We start from the raw sequence: 21,272 nt of genomic DNA on the forward strand, positions 1-21,272 counted from the left end.
AACCACAGGTGGAAAAAATACTAAAATATTGTACTCAAGTAAAAGTACCAATACTTATATTACTCACTCATCTGAAAAAGTACTGAAGTAAAAGTAATAAGTAGTTCATTTAAAATCTACTTTAAGTAAAAGTTACTTAGTTTCATAAAAAAAGTAGGGGTCATAAATCCCAAACTATTACACACCTAAGTAGCCCGTATGAGCTAATTAGATGTATGTGAATTAATTTAGCCAGTGCCCTACGGGTTGCTAGTGCTAGACAGAAATTAGCAATGCCACGAAACATGTTGTTTTGCTAATTGGCAATTTTGTGTTAGTCATGAGAACTTTGTTTGAAGTACCAGTGCACAAACACTTACTAAAACATGCTTCCGCAGATTAGATGTGGAGTTATTGAATGCTGCTAGTTCAGTCACCTTTGGCAGGCAACTCTGGCATTGCATGATGACACTATTGGCCCGCTTGAATTTAAATGAAAAACAAACGTGGCCAAGGATATTTTGTTGTTTTGGGCAGCAGAATTCGATGTTTCAGCTAGCATTTCTACTGAAACGGTCTCTGACCCTGATTCACCTCCATCTCGTTCTCAATCTCCTACAGAAAGACTTGGCGCCCGGTAGGCAGCCTAGATGCGGATCATTGGACGCGCCAACAGTGTTGTTGTCTTTACTTAGAATTCCTCATGGGGGAGACAGAAACTACACTATAGCTTTAAATCTTTTCATCTGGGAATTAACTAGGGCTGCACAATATATATATATATATATATATATTTACACATATGTATTTACACATATATATTTTTTATTGTCGCAATAAACACATGGCGAAAGCCTGCGACGTATTGCGAAAGACACTCAGAGATTTTTTGTGTTAGTTGAAAGAAAATATCTGCACTTTAAAATCTGTCATTTTTTTTGTGTGCTGCTTTATGTTCAATGCAATGTTCAATTTGTTCAATAAAAAATTTTTGGAAATTGATTTCCCTTCATTTGTTTTAAATTCAACAAGCAAATAGTTGTATTTTAGCAGAATACTGAAAGCAGCAGAACTGAGAACTCTAACATCTGTTTATCCATCGCAAGTTATATCATTTTCCAGATATTCAATGTTATCGCATATTTTCCTCGTGTCCTGCAGCCCTAGAATTAACTCAAGAACTCTTCACTACCACACAGAAGAAAAACTTGTCTCCGTACAAACAGCTAATGTATCCCGCTCTGTGTCCAGGACCCCAAACCCGTCTCTGTCCACCCAGCGAAGGGTCCAGCAGCCGGGGGAACCGTGATCACCATCGAGGGAGAGGACCTGAACACGGCAACTAAAGAGGACGTGTCCGTCAGTGTCGGGGGGGTTCCCTGTGAAGTGTAAGTTAACGCCTGTTAAACAGCCTCCTGTGGGTAGTTGTGTTTCATGAAGAGACAGTTTGGTCGTTTACAGTCTCTTCCTCTCTCCTCTTCAGCCTGAAGTTTGACTCCGAGATCACCTGTAAGACCGGGAAGTACCGCACGCCCTCGGACCCGTTAACGGTGACGGTGAAATACGGTAAAAACACCACCAAAGACATCCCAGCAGCGTTCCAGTACTCTGAAAACCCCAAGATCACAGATTATACCCCCAAGGGCAGCTTCTTTTGGTGAGTATGCTGTCAAACATTGGTTTAGTGGTATTGTACAGGAGCTCAGAGGGATCTCTGAACGGGCCCCAGGGGGTCAGGGGTCAGTTTTATATCAGAAATATGGGTTTCTTAACAACCAAATTGCCCCAAAATAACTTGGATGCATGCATGTACGTTGTATGGAACCCATACAACATAAACATCCATGCATCCGTGTTCTTCGCAGCTAAGATTGATGATTACTTCCATTGAATTTGGGTTGTTTATTTAATTTCATGGCATTTGAAATTTTCTTTTTAAATGGTTTCAAAACAGCATCCTGACCAAACTTTGAATAAAAAAAGTCTGTGTTTTCTAACTAAAAGATTAGGTATAATGTCATTTTATTAGGTTTATTGACTAGGAATTTAGAAGAAAGCGTTGAAAAGAGGGACAAAAACGTTTAAAAAAGCGCCAAAAAGTCAGAAAAACTTTAAAATAAAAAAGCATTTTTTAATTTTGACCCGAAATGACAACTTCATGCACGACGGTGAAGACAACATAAGGGTTAAAAAAACAACACAAAATGACAAATGCATACCGACTACAGATGGCCCAAAATGACCTCAAAGAGATGCAAGACGACTACAAAGAGACACAAAACGACTACCTAGAAACCTAAAATGTCTAAAAATAGACGCAAAATGACTACGAGGAGATGCAAAATGACATCTAAAAGACCAAAAGTGACGACAAAGAGACTCAAAGTCACAGAGATGCAAGACGACTACAAAGGGATGCAAAATGGCTAAAAAACCCTCTCTTGAGTTTGGGTGTCTTGTTCCTATGGAGACAGGATGGGGGGGCTTCTTGCATGTCTGCTCCAGGGGCCCGTTGTCTCCTAATCCGTCCCTGTAGAGAAGTAATAGAGATGTCAAAATGCAGCATTGGAGGTTTTCTCCAATGCTAATTATTGTTTGCAAAATGATTGGTGTAGAAAATATTTAAGTACCAGTGTACTGCGTTCTTTTGGCTGGACCTGGAGTCATGTTTTCTGTTCTACTCAACATATGCATATTTCAGATTAAGGTGAACAACTGTCCCTTTAATATATTTCTCCTATATTTATATCCTCAAACTCAAATAACTCATACATATGGAAGAGAAAAACTGCATTTTAGAACCGTTTGTGTGTAAATGTAGTTATATGTGTAATTAATTTCCGTGTGTGTGTGTGTGTGTGTGTGTGTGTGTGTGTGTGTGTGTGTGTGTGTGTAGCGGTGGTCGAAGGATTGTGGTGATGGGAAGCGGTTTTGATCTGATCCAGAGAACCACGATGAAAGTCCTCCCCTCGCCCAACGAGTTTTCACAGAACACCACACCTGTGGAGGTGAGAGCGCGCGTGTGTGTGTGTGTGTGTGTGCGCGTGTGTGGGGGTGTGTGTGCGTGCGCGCGTGTGTGTGTGTGTTTGTGTGCGTGCGTGTGTGGGGGTGTGTGTGCGTGCGCGCGTGTGTGTGTGTGTGTGCGTGCGTGCGTGTGGGGGTGTGTGTGTGTGCGCGTGTGTGTACAAACGGCAGCTCCAGGAAGTTGTGTTGTTGTTGTGGTAGATTGATGGAGTTTGTTGGTTCATTGTTTAAAGTGGTATTTCACACAGACACACACTCTCTCTCTCTCTCTCTCTCTCTCTCTCTCTCTAATGTGTTTCCCGACTTCATTTCTCTGCAGGAAGTTTGTTTTTCTTCTTATTCTGTTGTTTATTTATCGCCCCCACAGAGCTATTTTTCTCTCTGACTTCTAAGTTCTTCTTCTCTTTTTTTTTTTCCCTCTCCACCCTCAGTTTGGTCCTCCGCCATTTTTGTTTTGTGACACTTTGTTATTAATACTGAGAAAAAGGAAACCTTTTACTGGACTATCTTTAACCTTTAAAGTGGTGTGTGTGTGTGTGTGTGTGTGTGTGTGTGTGTGTGTGTGTGTGTGTGTGTGTGTGTAAAACTTTAAGACTACAGAATATAACTACAACAATTAACTAAGCTGAGATGAAGAGTACGGTAGAAGCACTGGCTTCTAGAGTGGATGCTCCACATGAAAAAGAAACTCTGCGTTCAGAGGAAAGATAAAAAAAACAAAAGCCATAGACCACAAGGACAAACCCAGTCCCCATTGTTGTAGCTTTTCATTCCTGAGCACAGTCCCTGCCTTCCAATACCCATATTGCATACTTTTTAGTAGGCCAGAAACAGATTTAGAAAAAAGAGGAATAAAAAATCATCTTTTGGAAATTGATCTTAATGCCTTCATTTAAAAAAAATGAGGAAAAATCCGACCTTTAAGGACACCAATTTTCTTTGTGAATGAATAATGTATCGTAAATAAATAAATGTTTTTCCTTAAAATACAGGGGGCATAAGTCAGTCCACCCCTATGTTAAATTCCCATAGAGGCAGGCAGACTTTTATTTTGAAAGGCCAGTTATTTCATGGATCCAGGATACTATGCATCCTGATATTGTTCCCTTGGCCTTTGGAATTAAAATAGCCCCCCCACATAATCACATACCCTTCACCATACCCCCACATCATCACATACCCTTCACCATACCCCCACATCATCACATACCCTTCACCATACCCCCCCATCATCACATACCCTTCACCATACCCCCACATCATCACATACCCTTCACCATACCCCCACATCATCACATACCCTTCACCATACCCCCCCCATCATCACATACCCTTCACCATACCCCCCATCATCACATACCCTTCACCATACCTAGAGATTGGTATAGGGTACTTTCCATAAAATCATCTCTCAATGCAAATCAAACCAGCTATTATGCTAACTGAAATTAAACCATTCATCAAAAAATAAAAAAAGTATTTAGCATTTTAATTTTTTGTTCTTGTCAGATCATCTTTGCTCAGACAAAAGAAGACAATAAATGTTTGTCTTGTACTTGTTTGGTGTCTGATCGACACTCTTTAGAGCCGTGGTTCTCAAACTTTTTCACATCAAGGACTTGTAAACTGTCACAAATGAGACCACAGACCCCCATTTAATAGGATATATGCTTTTTTTTTTTTTTTTTTTTAACAGAAAGTGTATGAAACCAATGACTAAAATAGTCAAACATTCTGGCTGGAAGTGTATCGGCCTGCAGCAACAACTGACGCTTCACAGAGAGAGAAAAGGGAAGCCGCTTCCATTTCACCGCTGAATAGCTTTTGAGTGACAGTCTCTCTTAGGAAAGACTCGCTGCAGGGGAGAGGAGTCGCTTTATCGTCGCTCCCTCAAAAGCTGCTGTCTGAACCCGGGAAGAAAGAGATTGAGACAAAGTTATGCCTGCACTGCAAATCTGGAATCACTTGACTAGAAGAAAAAAAAAAAAAAAATGATGTGAATATGAGGAGCCATCTTTAATTCAAATTCAAATGTCTTTCAGACAATAATTGCCAATCTCGCAGTCGAATCGCCGAAGTGTCTGGAAAAAGTGGTTATTAAAAACAAAGGATCATTCCATTCGGGATAAATGGGTGCGCTGAGTGTCTGATTAAACATAGAAATGATTGGTTTCTTCCAATAGATAGTGATAAGTAGCCTGTTTGGTCCAGATGTTGTGACAGAGCTGGGTTGACTCCTTTCGTGTCTCTCTCTCTCTCTCTCTCGGTCAGTTCGTGGAGGAGGCTCTGAGTAAGAACGACAGCGTCCTGGAGTTCCACTCGCCGGCGGTGAACTGCTGCGTGGACGGCCAGTCCCTCCGGACCATCGTCCAGCTGGACGATGTGAAGGAGGAGCTGAAGAACTTCGACTACCACCCCAACCCTTCCTTCAAACCGCTGGCCAAGAACGTCATCACCGAGACCAGCATCATCATCGTCACTGTGAGGACGGCACACACACGCACACACACGCGCACACACACACACACGCACACACACACACACACACACACACACACACACACGGACACACACGCACACACACACACACACACACACACACCGGATACACGCGTACACACACCCCAGAGACACACACACAGAGGACACACACACCGGACACACACACACACACACACACACATGCACGCACAGACACACACTGGACATACACACACACACACACAGGACATACGCGTACACACACACCCCAGAGACACACACACAGAGGACACACACACACACACACACACACACACACACACATGCACGCACACAGACACACACAAACACTACACACAGACACACACACACACCGGACGCACACATACACACACACACACACACACGCACACCGGAGACACACAGACACACACAGACAGACAGACAGAAACACCTACACCGGACACACACACACACACACACACAGACACAGACACCTGCTGCTGTTTTTACTGCAAACACAACCTTCGGACGCTCTCAAAAAAACTGATTACACACACACACACACACAATCTGCTAAAGGAAAAACACACAACCAACTCAGACTGTCCGACAAACGCTATCACGTGTAAATCAGCCCAAAACTGAGATGACCTGAACCTAACGGCTCCTCGAAGCCTCTTAAACCAGTTGTATCAAACACTGTATTTTTTGGATTAGACAAAAAAGAAAAAAGACGCAGTTTATGTTCCATTTCATCTAGGGCTTGGCAATATATGGATATTATATCGACATTGATACATGAGGCTAGAGGGGCTCTTAAATTTACCATATCGTGATATGACACAAGCGTTCTTTTCCTGGTTTTACAGGCTGCATTACAGTAAATAATTGTCATTTTATGAACTTACCAGATTAACTAGCTATTTTATTATTGCCTTTACCCACGTAGTCATTGTATCTACATTATTGGTGATTAATTATCAAAACTCTCATTGTGTAAATATTTTGTGAAAGCACCAGTTGTCAAGCCTACAATATTGTTGCAATATCCACATCAATGTATTTAGTCAAAGAAATGGTGATATTTGATATTCTCCACATCGCCCAGCTCTACTTTTACACTTTTATATATATATATATATATATATATATATATATATGTCTCCGCATCTGTTGAGTTCACGCACTTTTTCTTCTTTCTTGCTGTGGTCAGGGTCAAGGTTTCTCCAAGGCGATGACAGCCAAAGAGGCCCAGGCGTTTGTTGGAGACGCCTCCTGTCACGTTAACATCCTGCAGGTAAACACACACTGGTCTCCGTTTACAGGAAGCAAACGGAGAGTCACGTCACCCATGTCTGAAGCTGCCGAGGGGTTTGTTCAAGTGAATTCCCTTTTTGGAGTCTGGCAGGGGAAAGCTAAGCTGCCTCTTTGGTTCAGGTCTATATTAATATCACTAATACAGGTCTCTTTCCCTCTTTCTGTTGACTGTGTACAGGATGAGAAGTTGATCCTGGAGGCTCCTTCCACGCAGCCTAGATCCAGATCCAAACGCCAACGCAGAGACACGACCAACGACCTGCTGGAGCTCGTGGTAACTGTCTGACTCATCTACCTTTATACACGGTCCCCCTTTAGATCATTTATATAAAAGAAGGGGTAATACAGTCATAGCTTTTTCACACATTTACAGAGGAGCGCGAAGATATTTTCGGCAGGGGGTGGTGGGGGGGGGTCCACATAGAGTCTAAAGCTACTATGTTACACAGGCTTCTTTCTGATGGTGTGTACAAACTAAATCTGACATGGGGCCTACTGCACAGCCAACTCCAAAAAAACAGCGATGGAAAAAGTAGGCATATCTAAGTATCTGTGTGAATGCGTGCATATAAACTAAAATGTTATTTATGTAGTGCAACCAATGTAAATGATATATTATTAGCAATAATGCATAATCAAAATGTCTGTTAAAACAAGGAGCTTGACGCACCAAGATCGGTTTTCTAGATGACGATGTATGTTTATTTTAAAACAACCACAAGTAGATTAAGTGTTCATAAACCGCATAATGGCCAAAAAGGCCTAAGTGCCCCAAAGTAACAGACTATGCAAAATATTTCTTTTCTGACAGTATGTGACAAATTCTAAAAAGTTACAGACTATTCGTTTCTTTATAATAGGCATACATAGATCATATTCACCTTGCTTCTCTGTTATTGAACTCGTCAATCCGGACGGCATTTTAACGATCAGGGAAACGATCTTTCCTTTTCTTCCTGCTTTTATGTAACCTTTTCTGATTTTACTGTATATGTTGTGTTTTTTTATTTTTTGGTCCTGGATGTAAAGCACTTTGCCATAGCAATCCCGGAAGTGAAACGTCGTCCATGTGGACTAATGTAGCCTTAAACTCAAATATAGGCTGTGATCTCGGTCTCTCTCCAGGTAAAGTTTGGTCATGGCGAGTGGATGGTGGGTTCAGTCTACTACGCCAGAAAAGACGACATCCCTCTGGCTATAATCATCCCCGCCGTCATCTTACCCATGCTGCTCTTCATCGCCGTGTCCGTGTACTGCTACAGGTTTGAGAAATCAGATTGCACATGCTGTACGGACACGTGTTTCTTTTCTGTGAGTTGTCGATATGTGTTAAATATCTTCCCGTGTGCGTCTGTGGTGCGTGTTCACAGGAGGAAGAGTCAGCAGGCCGAACGAGAATACGAGAAGGTGAAACACCAGCTGGATAATCTGGAGGAGAGTGTCCGAGATCGCTGCAAGAAAGAGTTCACAGGTACAAACACTGAACACAAAAACATGCTAAATGACTATTCCATCATATACACATCATTGCATATTTCAATGAGTTTGAATTTGAATAAATATTCTGACAACATTGTGGAAAGGATTTGTAAGGAGGTCGACCGTTCTGTTAAAGAGTAAGATCCTTTTTTTTAAACATAAAAACATCTGCAAAATTGCGTTCGCTAAGCCCACCAGACTTCATGTAAATAACCAGTAATTTTAGCATCCTAAAATACACTTTATTGAAAGTCGGCAGAGACAAAGTCAAACTAATAAAAGCCATTTTGGGTCGTCTTTCCACTTTTCCAACCATCACAACTCTAGTTTTGGTTGACATAAACACATAGTTTACAGATTTACATGTGAAAATATGCTGGCTATATACACGCTAAAAGTATTGCATTTTTAAATGGAGTCTGGTGGGTTTAGCGCTAGCAACTTCAGAGCTGTTTCTGGTTCAACAGAAAGGTCTCAAAGGTTTTAAAGGTCTATCTCTGAAGGGATCCTTTCCATAATGTTGTCAGACACTTAGAATATTAATCTGAGCCTGTCAGCGGCAAAACAAGCACTTTTGTGAAGGTAAATACAAGCTGGATAATTGCCCTATTAACTTACATTGTAGCTTGTTTCGCCGCTGCTAACTGCAGTGATCTCGCTTAATACTGGACCAATGTCAAAGATTGTTGATCCCAACAGTCACTTAGACACAAAAACACAGGAAAATAGGGTCCAGGTTGAAGAAAAAAAAAAGTAGTTACCCTTTAATAAAACCATGTGCACATCAGGAGACATCTGACAATCACATCACTAGGCTATTTTATCTTTTTTTATCAGGAAAAATTAAACCTATTGTAAAGGTTTACAGATTTATTTAAATAATACAGATATTTGAAATAAAATGAACTAAAGCAACACAAACAGAAACGTGAAGTACTCAGTGTGAAGTGTTTTAGGTAAATGAAATATGCAATATTCACTTTCATTACCCATGTAAACAGTTTAGTCGGAATATTATGTGCATGTAAACGTAGTCATTGTACTCAGGGGGTGTCAGTAATCTCAAATTAAGATTGTTTTTCTATTTTTTTTTTTTTTTTTTTACTCAAGTATACCCTTTATCCCATTTGCAATGTCAAATTGCATTAACATAATTCATGAATGCACAAAGGTGTTTATAAACGTAAATTGAACAATGAACAATAGCAAACTAATAAACTGCGTATCAGTATCTGCATACCAAGGTGTTACGTGGATACAAACCGTAGTCAGCGTTAATTTACTTATACTAGTGTGAATTAAACTCAATTAAATTATTTTTGAAATTGAATTGAATTGAATTGAAAAAACTTTATTAATCCCGATAGGGAAACTGGTTTGCCACCAACCATACAGCAATCGAACACAATACACAACTAAAAAACAAATAAACAAACAAATAATTCTGGACTAGTAGACCAATAGACCGTGATAAGGAGACAATAAATAAATAAATAAATTATAAAAGACAAAAATAATATCCAACGGTTAACAGTGTAGGTTATAAAATCTAACAGCAGCGGGAACAAAAGACCTTCTCATGCGCTCACTAGAGCACCGAGGCATTACCAATCGCTCACTGAAAGAGCTTCGGAGTCCTTTGAACAGAGGGTGTAATGGATGCCCTTCAAAAAGCAGGACAATTTTTAGTTTTGAACTAATCCTCTTCTCTACAGTAACCTCCAGTACATCCTGGTTAAGACCAATAACTGAACCAGCTCTCTTGATTAACTTGTTTATCCTATTTTTGTCCTCAACAGATATACTGCCTCCCCAGCACAGTACAGCATAAAAAAGTACGCTAGCCAAAATCCCTTGATAAAAAACATTTAAGAGCTTTGTGCTGATGTTGAATGATCTAAGTTTTCTCAAAAAGAACAATCTCGACTGAGCCTTCTTCATTAGGACATTCGTATTCTCCTTCCAGTTTAATTTTTCGTCCAGGTATATACCTAAGAATTTATATGACTGCACAATTTCAATCAACTGCCCATTAATTGTAACTGGAAGGACCTTCTCTTTTTTCTTCCTAAAATCAATAACAAGTTCTTTGGTCTTTCCTACGTTCAGTTTCATAATTTCATTCATTTAGGTCTACAATAAAACTTTTACTGTAATAAACCAGAGTCTTGTGGAAGCAGATCACTGTTGAGGTTCTGAAACGGAGTCTAATCAAAAGAAACCTGCAGACTACAGCCCCATGCACACCCCTTCTTCAAAATGTGGAGATTATAAAATCACACATTGGTAATACTTCCTGCTTTCTCTCGGTCCGTCAGATCTGATGATTGAAATGGAGGACCACACCAGTGACCTGAGCGAAGCCCGCATCCCCTTCCTGGACTACAAAGTCTACACCGACCGAAACTTCTTCCTGCCGTCCAAGGACGGCGCCAACGACACCATGATCACGGGGAAAATCCAAATCCCAGAAGCCCGCAAGGCCATCGTGGCTCAGGCGCTCAACCAGTTCTCCAACCTGCTGAACAGTAAAACCTTTCTCATCAATGTGAGTTTGGAGCTATTTCCTGGCTTTCTTTTCTTCCGTCTCTCAGTCTCTCATTCAGTCTTTCTCTTTTATGCACTACAGTAAAGGTCCAAAAGAGACCCAAACCCAACAAGCATGTATTCATTTTTAAAACAGACACCTAACTAGGGCTACATTTACACTGCCACCTTTTGGTTTTTAAAGGAACACGCCGACTTATTGAGACTTTGTCTTATTCACCGTATCCCCCAGAGTTAGATAAGTCCATACGCCCCCACCGCTAGCCTAGCTTAGCACAGATCCTGGAGGTAACCGGCTCCATCTAGCCTATTGCTCCCAATAAGTAACAAAATAACACCACCATGTTCCTATTTACATGTTGGGATTTGTATAGTCACAGGGTGTACAAATAACAAGGTCACATGTCACACAGGGGCGGCTGTGGCTAAGTGGTTGCCTGCCAATCGGAAGGTTGGTGGTTCGATCACTGGCGCTGCAGTTCCATGCCGAAGTGTCCTTGGGCAAGACACTGAACCTCGAGTTGCCCCCGATGCTGTGCCATCAGAGTGTAAATGTGTGTGAATGTTTACCTGATGAGCAGGTGGCACCTTGTATGGCAGCCTCGGCCACAGTGTATGAATGTGTGTGAATGGTGAATGGTTCCCGTACTATGTTAAAGCGCTTTGAGTAGTCGTTAAGACTAGAAAAGCGCTATATAAGAACAGTCCATTTACATTTACACAGCCATCTCCTAACCGTATACATACTGGGAACTATATTCTCAGAAGGCAAAGCACTGCTACTTGGGCGGAGTGATTTGCTCACAGCACCTGAGAAGCCCCGTGTTGAGGAGCGGAGTTCGCCTGGAGTAGCATTACATTTATATCTGCATTTATGTCAAAACCTAGAGACTTTCAAACATCAAAATGTCATTTATTAAATGTATTCGTGTCTAAATGACATACAAACATCTTCTCCTATTCTATTTTGCCTGGAAGCGCTTCCAGCACGCTTGCGTGTCACGTGGAAAAATAGGAGTTGGTCCTATTTCTAGCATGCACGCGTTTTGACACGTCACGTTTGTAGCTCTAACCTGTTAACATGGGAGCAGAAATAGAAACGCTCGCACCATGCAGGCAGTGTGCAGGAGGCCTTAGTATTACTGTTATTATTAGTAGCTTTTTCCGGTCATGGATAATGAGGTTGTTTAAAAGCTCCAGGAAAAGCTAGAAAGTGGACCTATTTTTTTATGTTTTTTTGCCAAACTGCTATTTCCAAGACCATGAATGAACTTCTCTGCCCTCCAGTTCATCCACACGTTGGAGAGTCGCCCGGACTTCAACGCACGCTCTCGGGGTTATTTTGCCTCCCTGCTGACGGTGGCGCTGCACGGCAAACTGGAGTATTACACGGACATCATGAGGACGCTGCTGCTGGAGCTGATGGACGAACACGTGCAGAACAAAAACCCCAAACTCATGCTCCGGAGGTGAGCCGACACGACACGCACCCAAGGCAGTCTGGGAGAGCCAACAGCCAATAACCCATTTATTCTTATGGATGAATAGTTTTATTTCGACCAACACGCAAAAAGAATAATCAAAAACCCTTAAAGTCCAAGATATAATATACAGACAAGAAAACAATACTTGACCAATATAGAAAGGAAGTGACCTAAACATAGGAAATAAATGGTAATGTAAGGGTATTTTTGTATGTTGTGTGTAAGTTATTATATGACCTAAAATTTCGTATACGCATATCTTTTTATTTATTTTTTTCTATATTTTAATGATATTGTGAAGTAGGGGCAAGATTTTATAAGCATTATGCTTCCGAATGCTTCTTCTCTAACTTTTTTTTAATTCTGATTGATTTGTGTATGCTTGTGCTTTAGTTTTATTTTTAGGACATGCTTTGACAATGTTTCGAGAGAATTAAAAAATAAATAAAAAATAAAATAAAAACATAAAAGTAGTTCACTATGTAAAAACAAAAGGCAAGAATAAGCAAAATAAATAACTACTCTTTTCTGAAAGGGAGTAGGAGGAAGCAAAATGCTTTTTAATTACAAAAACAAACCTTATCAAAGTGTTTTCAATCTATCGTTTCTCAATTTGCAACCGTACAGCCCTATAACAGAAAACATTGTGTGTGTGTTTGTGTGTCTAGGTCAGAGACGGTGGTGGAGAGGATGCTCTGTAATTGGATGTCCATCTGTATCTATCAGTTCCTCAGGGTAATACCGATTCTTTCACCTTATTCTGTCGTCGATGTTTTTTTTACTTTGACTTCTCTCTGATGTTTTGATTTCTCTTCGATCTGTTCCTCTTTCCTTGCCTTCTCTTCTTCTTCTGTTCCTACAGTTATAATTGACTCTCAGAAACTGCCCTCTGTCTCTCTCTCTCTGTGTTGTTGAAACCTGTTCAGTGGACCTGTATTTTTTATTTATTTTTTTACCCCTTTTTTGGCCAATTTTGTTGAGTTCTTGTGCGGACACTGATTGTTTTTGCCGCTTAAAAATGAAAACATAGCAGGGTTAGGGTACCTAACCCTACCTAAGCGGCCTTCAGTACTACCCTGCATCAATTAGTCCACCTTTGAATAACCTCACCATGACACTAGGACATTATGGTGTGGAACAAAGTGAGTGAAAGTAAACACAGGGCTCTACAACTAGAGACTACATCCAAAAATCTAAACGAACTTCTTGCGCTCCAGGACACGGCAGGGGAGCCTTTATACAAACTGTTCAAGGCCCTGAAGCACCAGGTGGAGAAAGGGCCGGTGGACGCCAAGATGAAGAAAGCCAAATACACCCTGAACGACACGGGACTGCTGGGGGACGACGTGGAGTACTCCGTACTGGTGAGTACACACACGTTCAGGACGCGTCTGTTGACCTGTCGGCATTTTGAAGTATTTTTTAGATCAAACCTGCAGATTTCCTCCTTTTGGTTTTATTCAGTGTTTTTAAGAATTTGAGCTGTGCTGCAGCTTCTCAAATCATTGTCCTTATCATCAACCTTTATATATCTAGTCCTCGGAGGTACAATAAGGGCAAGGCCTTCATTTTCAATGTAGCCGAGATTACAGAAAAGAAATCCACAGTAAAATTTAGACCACAATACACAAACCGTGCGTGAATTGTACAATACAATGACCACAGGAGAAACGAGAGCGTGCATGTCACTAAAAACCAAAATGTGAAATCAAGGACATAATCAAATCAAATAAATTAAGAATCAAGAACATGTACTAAAAACAATTTCAACCAGAAACAGGACTATTTAACTCCATTGCTCTAAATTGCCCATTGGCCAGAAGACGAATGAATGTAACTGTTGGTGCATTGATATGTATAAAATGGAATATTAAAATTGCTTTTCTCTGGTTTATATCTTTGGGAACTGAATATCTTTGTGTTTTGGACCGTTGGTCGGACGAAACAAGACGTCACCTTGCACATTCTTGACTATTTTTTGGCATTTCATTGACTGAACCAGGGTGTCTTCAACTACAATACAGTAAACTGAATATCTTTGAGTTGGGGACAAGACATCTGAGGACGTCATCTTGGGCTTTAGGAAACACTGATCTACATTTTTCACCATTTTCGGACATATTAGAGAACAAACAACTGATCGATTAATCGAGAAAATGAATCAACTGATTAATCAACTATTAAAAAAGTTTTAGTTCCAGTCTAGTCTTGCCAGACCCTCCTCCAAAAGCACGCTGGAGGAGGGTCTGGAGGCTACTCCACATAGCATTTGGTGATTGGAGGAAAACATGCTCTGGTTTATTGCCATTTCTTTAAACCAATCACAGTTGTCTTGGGTGGTGCTAAGCGCCGGAGAAAAGCAGCGTTGCCTCTGCAAAATAGCCTCTGGAAGGAACTTGTTTTGGTGGAACCTGTGTACGTTCAAAAGTAGTTTTAGTCTTGCAACAGAAAACTCAGATTGGACAGATAGTCTAGCTAGTCGTCTGTCTTGTGTGTAGCTCGTAGGAGTGAGTAGGGAGTGGAATCTGAGTTTTGACAGCTGTGTGTTTTGTGACGTCAGACTCTGCAGGTGCTGGTGCACGGAGAGGGACCAGACGTGACTCCAGTGAAGGTGTTGAACTGTGACACCATCTCCCAGGTGGGTCTGTTTTCAGAGCTCTCGTTCTGTCCTGTCCCTGGTGTGTGCAAATCTATTACGCAGAAAATGTTAGGCCCCTGAACGTAACCCTTGTGTTGTCTGCCCGTCGACCGTGCAACTTGTTGTTCTCCTGGATAAAAATTTACATTTTACCCTTTGTTATATGCTAATTGCCCTTTTTTTGTGGTTTTTTAAGCTTTTTTCTGCGTTTTTTTTCCCCACTACCACCGGATACACCACTAACTTATTACCGCTAGTTCTTCATTTTTCATATAAACCTCATTTATATGAATTATAGCCTACTTAATTTTCTTTGACCCGACGACAAAATGTGGACATTTCTGCAGTGTATCTTTAGTTGCCACCATTTAACTCTGGCTTTAAAGGCCCAGTGTGTAACGTGTTCAGTTGTTCATTATCAAAGTCTGTGTTGCCCGTTCACAAACTTGTCCTTTTTCATGAATATTTACCACCACCATCAATTCCAAGTATTCCTTTTGGTTTGAAATTTTACATTTGCATTCGCATGAACTGGGGCAGACGCTCCATATTCATGCTCCATCTTGAAATACGTTAACCTGTAAGGGACATACAGGACATACTGCTCCGCCTTTGTGTTTTCGCTGTCGCATGATAAACTCACAGGTTCTGCTAATGCTGCTAATGGGTATCGTAGCTTCCCGGCCCCGACAAGTTTGAAGAAGGAAACATGGAGGACCACGCGTATTCAAAATCCAAATTTCTTCCTCTTCTTCGCCCAGAAAAAGCCAAAGGATATTGAAAAGAGCAAGAGACCGGCGTCGTCATAAAAAAAAAGTGAACATTGGAGATGCCTTCCAAAGATGGAAAGACCTGATGAAGGAAAAGGGGATCGAAAGACACGCCGAACAGCCACCGTGGCTGTAATACGTACTTTGAACTGCGTGGCGCGAGAGAGTTGATATATAGGAGATAAATGATCTCAACGCTTAGATGGGAGAAATTGCCACACATTGGACCTTTAAGGTTATTCAACAAAAACCTTCACACTTAATACTTTTAAATGACTTGTATTGCGATTAGATATGAGGGGCCAGGTTGTGGTTGTGGCATCTGTGTTCTGTGATACTTCTCTGCTGTCTGATAAACGTGAATTAAATCTAATTCTAGTTTTTGTGCAGGTAACATGTTAATTGTCTGCCCTGCAGGTGAAAGAGAAGATCATCGATCAGGTGTACAGGAATCTGCCGTACTCGCAGAGACCAGAGGTGGAGAGTGTTGCCCTGGGTAAGAACTAACAATTATTACTTTGATATTTATACAAAGAAATCATTTTGTTGTCACAGACCGGGAGTGTGTTGCCTCCTGCAGGTCTGTGGTGGGACTGCAGGGTAACACTGAGATTTGGTGGCAACAGTGGCAGTTCTGGGGAGGGGGGGGCAAGGGTGGCCAGTGCCCCTTTATATTAAGCCTCAACCCCCCTCTGCCCCCTCCCTAACTGTGCCAAATATTTTCATACATTTTTAACCCCACCGTTATCCCCAAAGAAGGGATATTATTCATGTGCAGTGATAAATCAAATGTAGGTTAACACTGAATACGTTTTTTTTTTTTTTTTTTTTTTTTTTTTAAAAGCCAAATAATGAAAGCATCAAAAGTGTGAAAAATGTTTTAACAAAAAAGCTGTCGAAAGCATCAAGCGCCAACTCAAATCTTGATTGGCCAACAGCACCAAACAAATGAAATGATTATGGTACGATGAAGCCCCAACGCGCCGCTGGCTTGTTACATTTACTTTCCCAACGTGGCGTTTTACTTTGACCCCGGGCCATCGGGCAACCCTTACTGTTGAACCCTGTATGTGTGTCGTTAGTCTTTTGTAGAACCATTAGTTGTTAACAAAGCAGGCTTGCTCCCACCAGTGAATTGATGTGCTAAATTACTGTACGTTTATGGGGGGCTCTTATCTCTAGATGGGGTGGGATAGGGGGACAATAATGTCTGTAGATTTGTATGACTTTATGTATCTGTATTGTATACTGTAAATACTTTGTCTGTATTTTATTGCATCATCTACCTGCCCAGGGACTACGGGCAGAAACTAGCAATTTGCTTCAACTTGGCACAAGACATCTATTAATGTTTTTTGTGCACTGTCCCTGTTCAAATAAATAAATTACAAAATTACAAAACCTATGGAGCAGGGGTCACCAACACGGTGCCCGTGGGCACCAGGTAGCCCCCAAGGACCACATGAGTAGCCCTCAGGCCTGTTCTAAAAATGAAAATTTAATATTGATATTATCTGTTTCCCACCTTGTTAAGTCATTGTTGATAATTATTGTGAGAAATCATTAACGTGATCAGTGTCTTCACATAGATGTGTATCATTAATCATTAATAATCATTTATAACTAAAGGCAAACTGAGCAAATTTGTTATTTCAGAAGAGTGTATCAAACTGGTAGCCCTTCGTATGACTCAATACCCATTAAGTAGCTCTCAGTTTCAAAAAGGTTTGTGACCCCTGCTATGGAGGGTTGGGTTATGATGGTGGTGGCGCAGTGGATATGACACATACCTTTGGTGTGGGAGACCTGGGCTCCATTCCCACTGTGATACAGCTACCAATGTGTCCCTGAGCAAGACACTTAACCCCTAGTTGCTCCGGAGGTGTGCAACCTCTGACATATGTAAGTCACTTTGGATAAAAAGCATCAGCTAAATTTTATGTAATGTAAAATGTAATGTAATAATGGTTATGTAACACTTGGCTTTTATTTGGTACCCCTAAAAATCGCTTGTGGCCCCAGCCTGGCCCCTTCTTTGAAATGTTCTAGAACCGCCACTGAAACAAACTATTTTCTTATCAGATTGAATCATATTTTTAGATTGCTCTTAAGTTAAGGATAACATTAGATATAATAATGTTGTTACATAAAGCCTGTATACAGACTGTGAGTGTAAAACAGTGATTCAACTTAGTTGCCCTTAATTAGACTAAGAGAGAGGAAATACTTCATTAAACCCCAAAGGGAAATTACACAGTTACAGCAGTCAAATCACAAAATAACATCACAGTGTAATGTTGGCCAGCCTGTTTTACATACTGTATAGCATTCATTTACTCAGTTAATCTCCCTGAGATCAAGATCTCTTCTGCCAGAGAGAGAAAGAGAAACAATCCCAGCCAAAACAAAACGCAGGACAAATACATACGAAGACAACATGAAATATGAGAAGCACACATTAATAATAAGTTGACTTTCTCCTCCGTCCACAGAGTGGCGTCCTGGCTCCACGGGTCAGATCTTGTCCGACCTGGACCTCACGTCCCAGAGAGAGGGACGCTGGAAGAGACTCAACACCCTGGCTCACTACAACGTGAGTTTAATGTGCACACTACTTAGTATAAACTTTATTTCTATAGCACTTTTCCGAACAAGGTTACAAAGTGCTTTCCAGAAAGAAAGAAAAAAACAGCCAACATGAAACAATAATGACAACAATCTTTAAGATTTAAAGGCTGTCTTTGTTGAGGAATGGGCCAGAATCCCCCCTGATCACTGTGAGAGATTAGTTTTTCCATACAGGAAGCGTCCTGAAGCTATCATTGGAAACAAAGGCTTCTCTGCCAAGTATTAACTACATTTCAGTTAGCATGTTTAATACCGCTTTCCTGTGTCATTCACCTTTATTGCACATAACTTTATTTATGGATGGGAGTTTTAAATTTAAATTTAATTTTACATTTTTTTAATTTCTTTAACTGTGTAGTTTTGTTGAGCTAATACTAATGTCTGGTCTAAGTTTCAGGTGAATAGCTACAATGGACGTTTCTGTCCCTTTTTTTGATGCCTTTGATGCTTTTTAAAACATTTTTGTCACTTTTTTTAACGTTTTTTTTTTTTTTCTTTCATGGTCAATAAACCTAATTTACATGACATTATACCACATTTTTAAGTTAGAAGCAGAAATTAGGATTTATTTTGGCTATTAGTTAAGACCAGAGGATGTTGAGTGGATCACGAACTGTCAAAGTTTAGTCAGGACACGGTTTTGAAACCATTTAATCATTTTTGTAAATGCTATGAAATTGAATAAAACAAGCAAACTTTAATGTAAATAATCATTATTTTTTTTAAATGTTGTATGGGTTCTATACAGCGTACCCATGTTATTGTTGGGCAATTTGGTTGAAAGAAACCCATATTTTTATATTAAAAATTTTGAAAACGGGTATGTATAATAGAGATCAATAGCAATAACAGATGATACAGCTTAAAAGGAACAATAAAATGAGACATCACATAAAAGCAAGTCTATTAAAATGAGTTTTGAGAAGTGATTTAAGTGATTCACCGATTCTGCGAGTCTTCTCTCCTCGGTCAGGTCCTTCCAAAGTCGAGGGGCCCTGATGGCAAGAGCCCGGTCACCCTTAGATTTAAGCCTTGACTTCGTAACTTCTAAAAGGGCCCTGCCCTAGGATCTAAGGCTGCGAACTGGCTCATATGGGGCCAACATCTTTGCTATGTAGCTAGGAGCCAGACCCGTATCAGCTTTAAAAGTGATCAGTAAAATCTTCAAATCCATTCCAAAACCAACAGGGAGCCGGTGGAGGCGAAGCCAGGATTGGGGTGATGTGATGTCATCTGTCGTGTTGTCTTCCCGTCGACAATGCAACTTTTGGTTTTTCGATGATATCGGTCGGGCTCTAGTTTGTAGGTTTCTTCAGGTTCGTCCCAAGCTTCAGGTAATGCAGCGAGTCCGATTAGAGTTCTTGATCCTGCTTCAGACTCCAGATGTTTGTAATCAGCTTTGCTTCTGCGTGTCGAGCTCAGACTGTTGTTTTTTTTTGCTTCTGTGTGTCTGAGCACAGAGAAATGTCGTGCCACATGAGACTCCTCCTCATGTGGCACAAAAACCAGCAGAAACTAAAAACGCTCCGACAGCTCAAACCCTCTGACATTTAAAGGAAATAATTTATGGAGAAGCGTCTGTGAGGCAAAGTGCAACTTTAGAACTGCGTGTGCATTGTTCAGTTCCGGTGAATCAGGATCTAATTCGTATTTCTCCCAACGATTTCTTGTCTTCCAGGTTCGAGATAACGCAACGTTGGTTCTGTCCAGAGTTTTGCACACACAGTCTTTCCACCAGCATCAAGACAGCTACGAAGAGAGTATGTGCATGCACGCACACACACACACACACACACACACACACACACACACACACACACACACACACACACACACACACACACACACACACACACACACACACACACACACACACAGCAGACATAGCTGTAACTCTGCTATACTGAAATACAGTTTTCATGTTCATGTTTTTTCATTTTTAGAGGTGAATTACATGAAATAAATAATCATTAGTATGATGATTTATTATATGATAAATATTGCTGTAAAAATCTTGTAAGTGCACATCAGATTTTTAAGAAAATCTAAAAACTTCCCCTATATGGGGGTCGGCACGCCCCCAGTTTGGAGAAGCAGACAGGAGTACCCACACGGAAGCTAAGCAATGTCCTGCTGTAGACGGGGGCGGCAGCTAAACACATTTAAGACTCCTAAAAACATCTATATCAGTTTAAATGTACGCTGTATTTAGAATATTTTCAGCGCTTCACCTTGCTGTCAGACAGCCCTTTACGATGGGAAACTGAAGCCGTTATCTCTGCTCTCTTCAAAGCCACCAGACTTTTTTTTTTTTACATGTTACCTCGCAGAACACGGGAGTTGCTGCTCTACCGCTGCCTCCATCGGTTAGTTTGTTATTGTGTCATTTTGGTGAGTCTGAGCTAACCTTTTAAAACGACAAAGTAACACAAACCGATGGAGGCAGCGATAGAGCAGCAACTCCCGTGTTCTGCTACGATAAAATGGAGTCTGGTGGCTTTGAAGAGAGCAAAGATAACTGCTTCAGTTCCCCGTCGTAAAGGGCTCTCTGACAGCAAGGTACAGCACTGAAAATATTGAAACTTAAATTGATTTTAATCAAGTGTTTATTAGGGTTTTAAGAGGCTAAAATACGTTAAAATGAGTCCCAAATTAATGTGCGGTCGTTTCATGCTTGTGCTCTCTGTCAGATATTTAAAAACCAGCAACAGAATGTGCTCTCTGATAAATTTAAATGATGGAATTGATGTGGAGATGTACCAGAGAGAACAGAAAACCATCTGCTTACTTACTAGAATAACATTTTAAACTCACTCACAGCTGCTCTCCCTCCCTCCCTCCCTCCCTCCCTCCCTCCCTCCCAGCAATGTGTCTCTTTCCCGTAAACGTGCTGTCCCGTCTGAATAAAAACGTAACTTTAAC

General features: G+C 40.8%; 1 protein-coding gene across 4 annotated transcripts in view; it reads left to right on the forward strand.

Moving 5' to 3' along the window:
- LOC114549913 (plexin-B2) overlaps positions 1–21,272 on the forward strand; it is a 227,618-nt gene that overhangs the window by 194,436 nt on the left and 11,910 nt on the right. For all 4 annotated transcript variants that reach the window (XM_028570246.1, XM_028570249.1, XM_028570248.1 and 1 more), the window contains 16 exons: positions 1,231–1,367; positions 1,463–1,636; positions 2,876–2,987; positions 5,275–5,484; positions 6,701–6,784; positions 6,983–7,078; positions 7,930–8,066; positions 8,175–8,275; positions 10,602–10,831; positions 12,118–12,299; positions 12,983–13,049; positions 13,532–13,678; positions 14,875–14,952; positions 16,140–16,218; positions 18,215–18,315; positions 20,029–20,110. In XM_028570246.1, the coding sequence (XP_028426047.1) occupies positions 1,231–1,367; positions 1,463–1,636; positions 2,876–2,987; positions 5,275–5,484; positions 6,701–6,784; positions 6,983–7,078; positions 7,930–8,066; positions 8,175–8,275; positions 10,602–10,831; positions 12,118–12,299; positions 12,983–13,049; positions 13,532–13,678; positions 14,875–14,952; positions 16,140–16,218; positions 18,215–18,315; positions 20,029–20,110 (2,017 nt within the window). The remainder of the gene's footprint in view (positions 1–1,230; positions 1,368–1,462; positions 1,637–2,875; positions 2,988–5,274; positions 5,485–6,700; positions 6,785–6,982; positions 7,079–7,929; positions 8,067–8,174; positions 8,276–10,601; positions 10,832–12,117; positions 12,300–12,982; positions 13,050–13,531; positions 13,679–14,874; positions 14,953–16,139; positions 16,219–18,214; positions 18,316–20,028; positions 20,111–21,272) is intronic.

The sequence above is a fragment of the Perca flavescens genome, chromosome 23, assembly GCF_004354835.1.
Source record: "Perca flavescens isolate YP-PL-M2 chromosome 23, PFLA_1.0, whole genome shotgun sequence".
Taxonomy (NCBI): domain Eukaryota; kingdom Metazoa; phylum Chordata; class Actinopteri; order Perciformes; family Percidae; genus Perca; species Perca flavescens.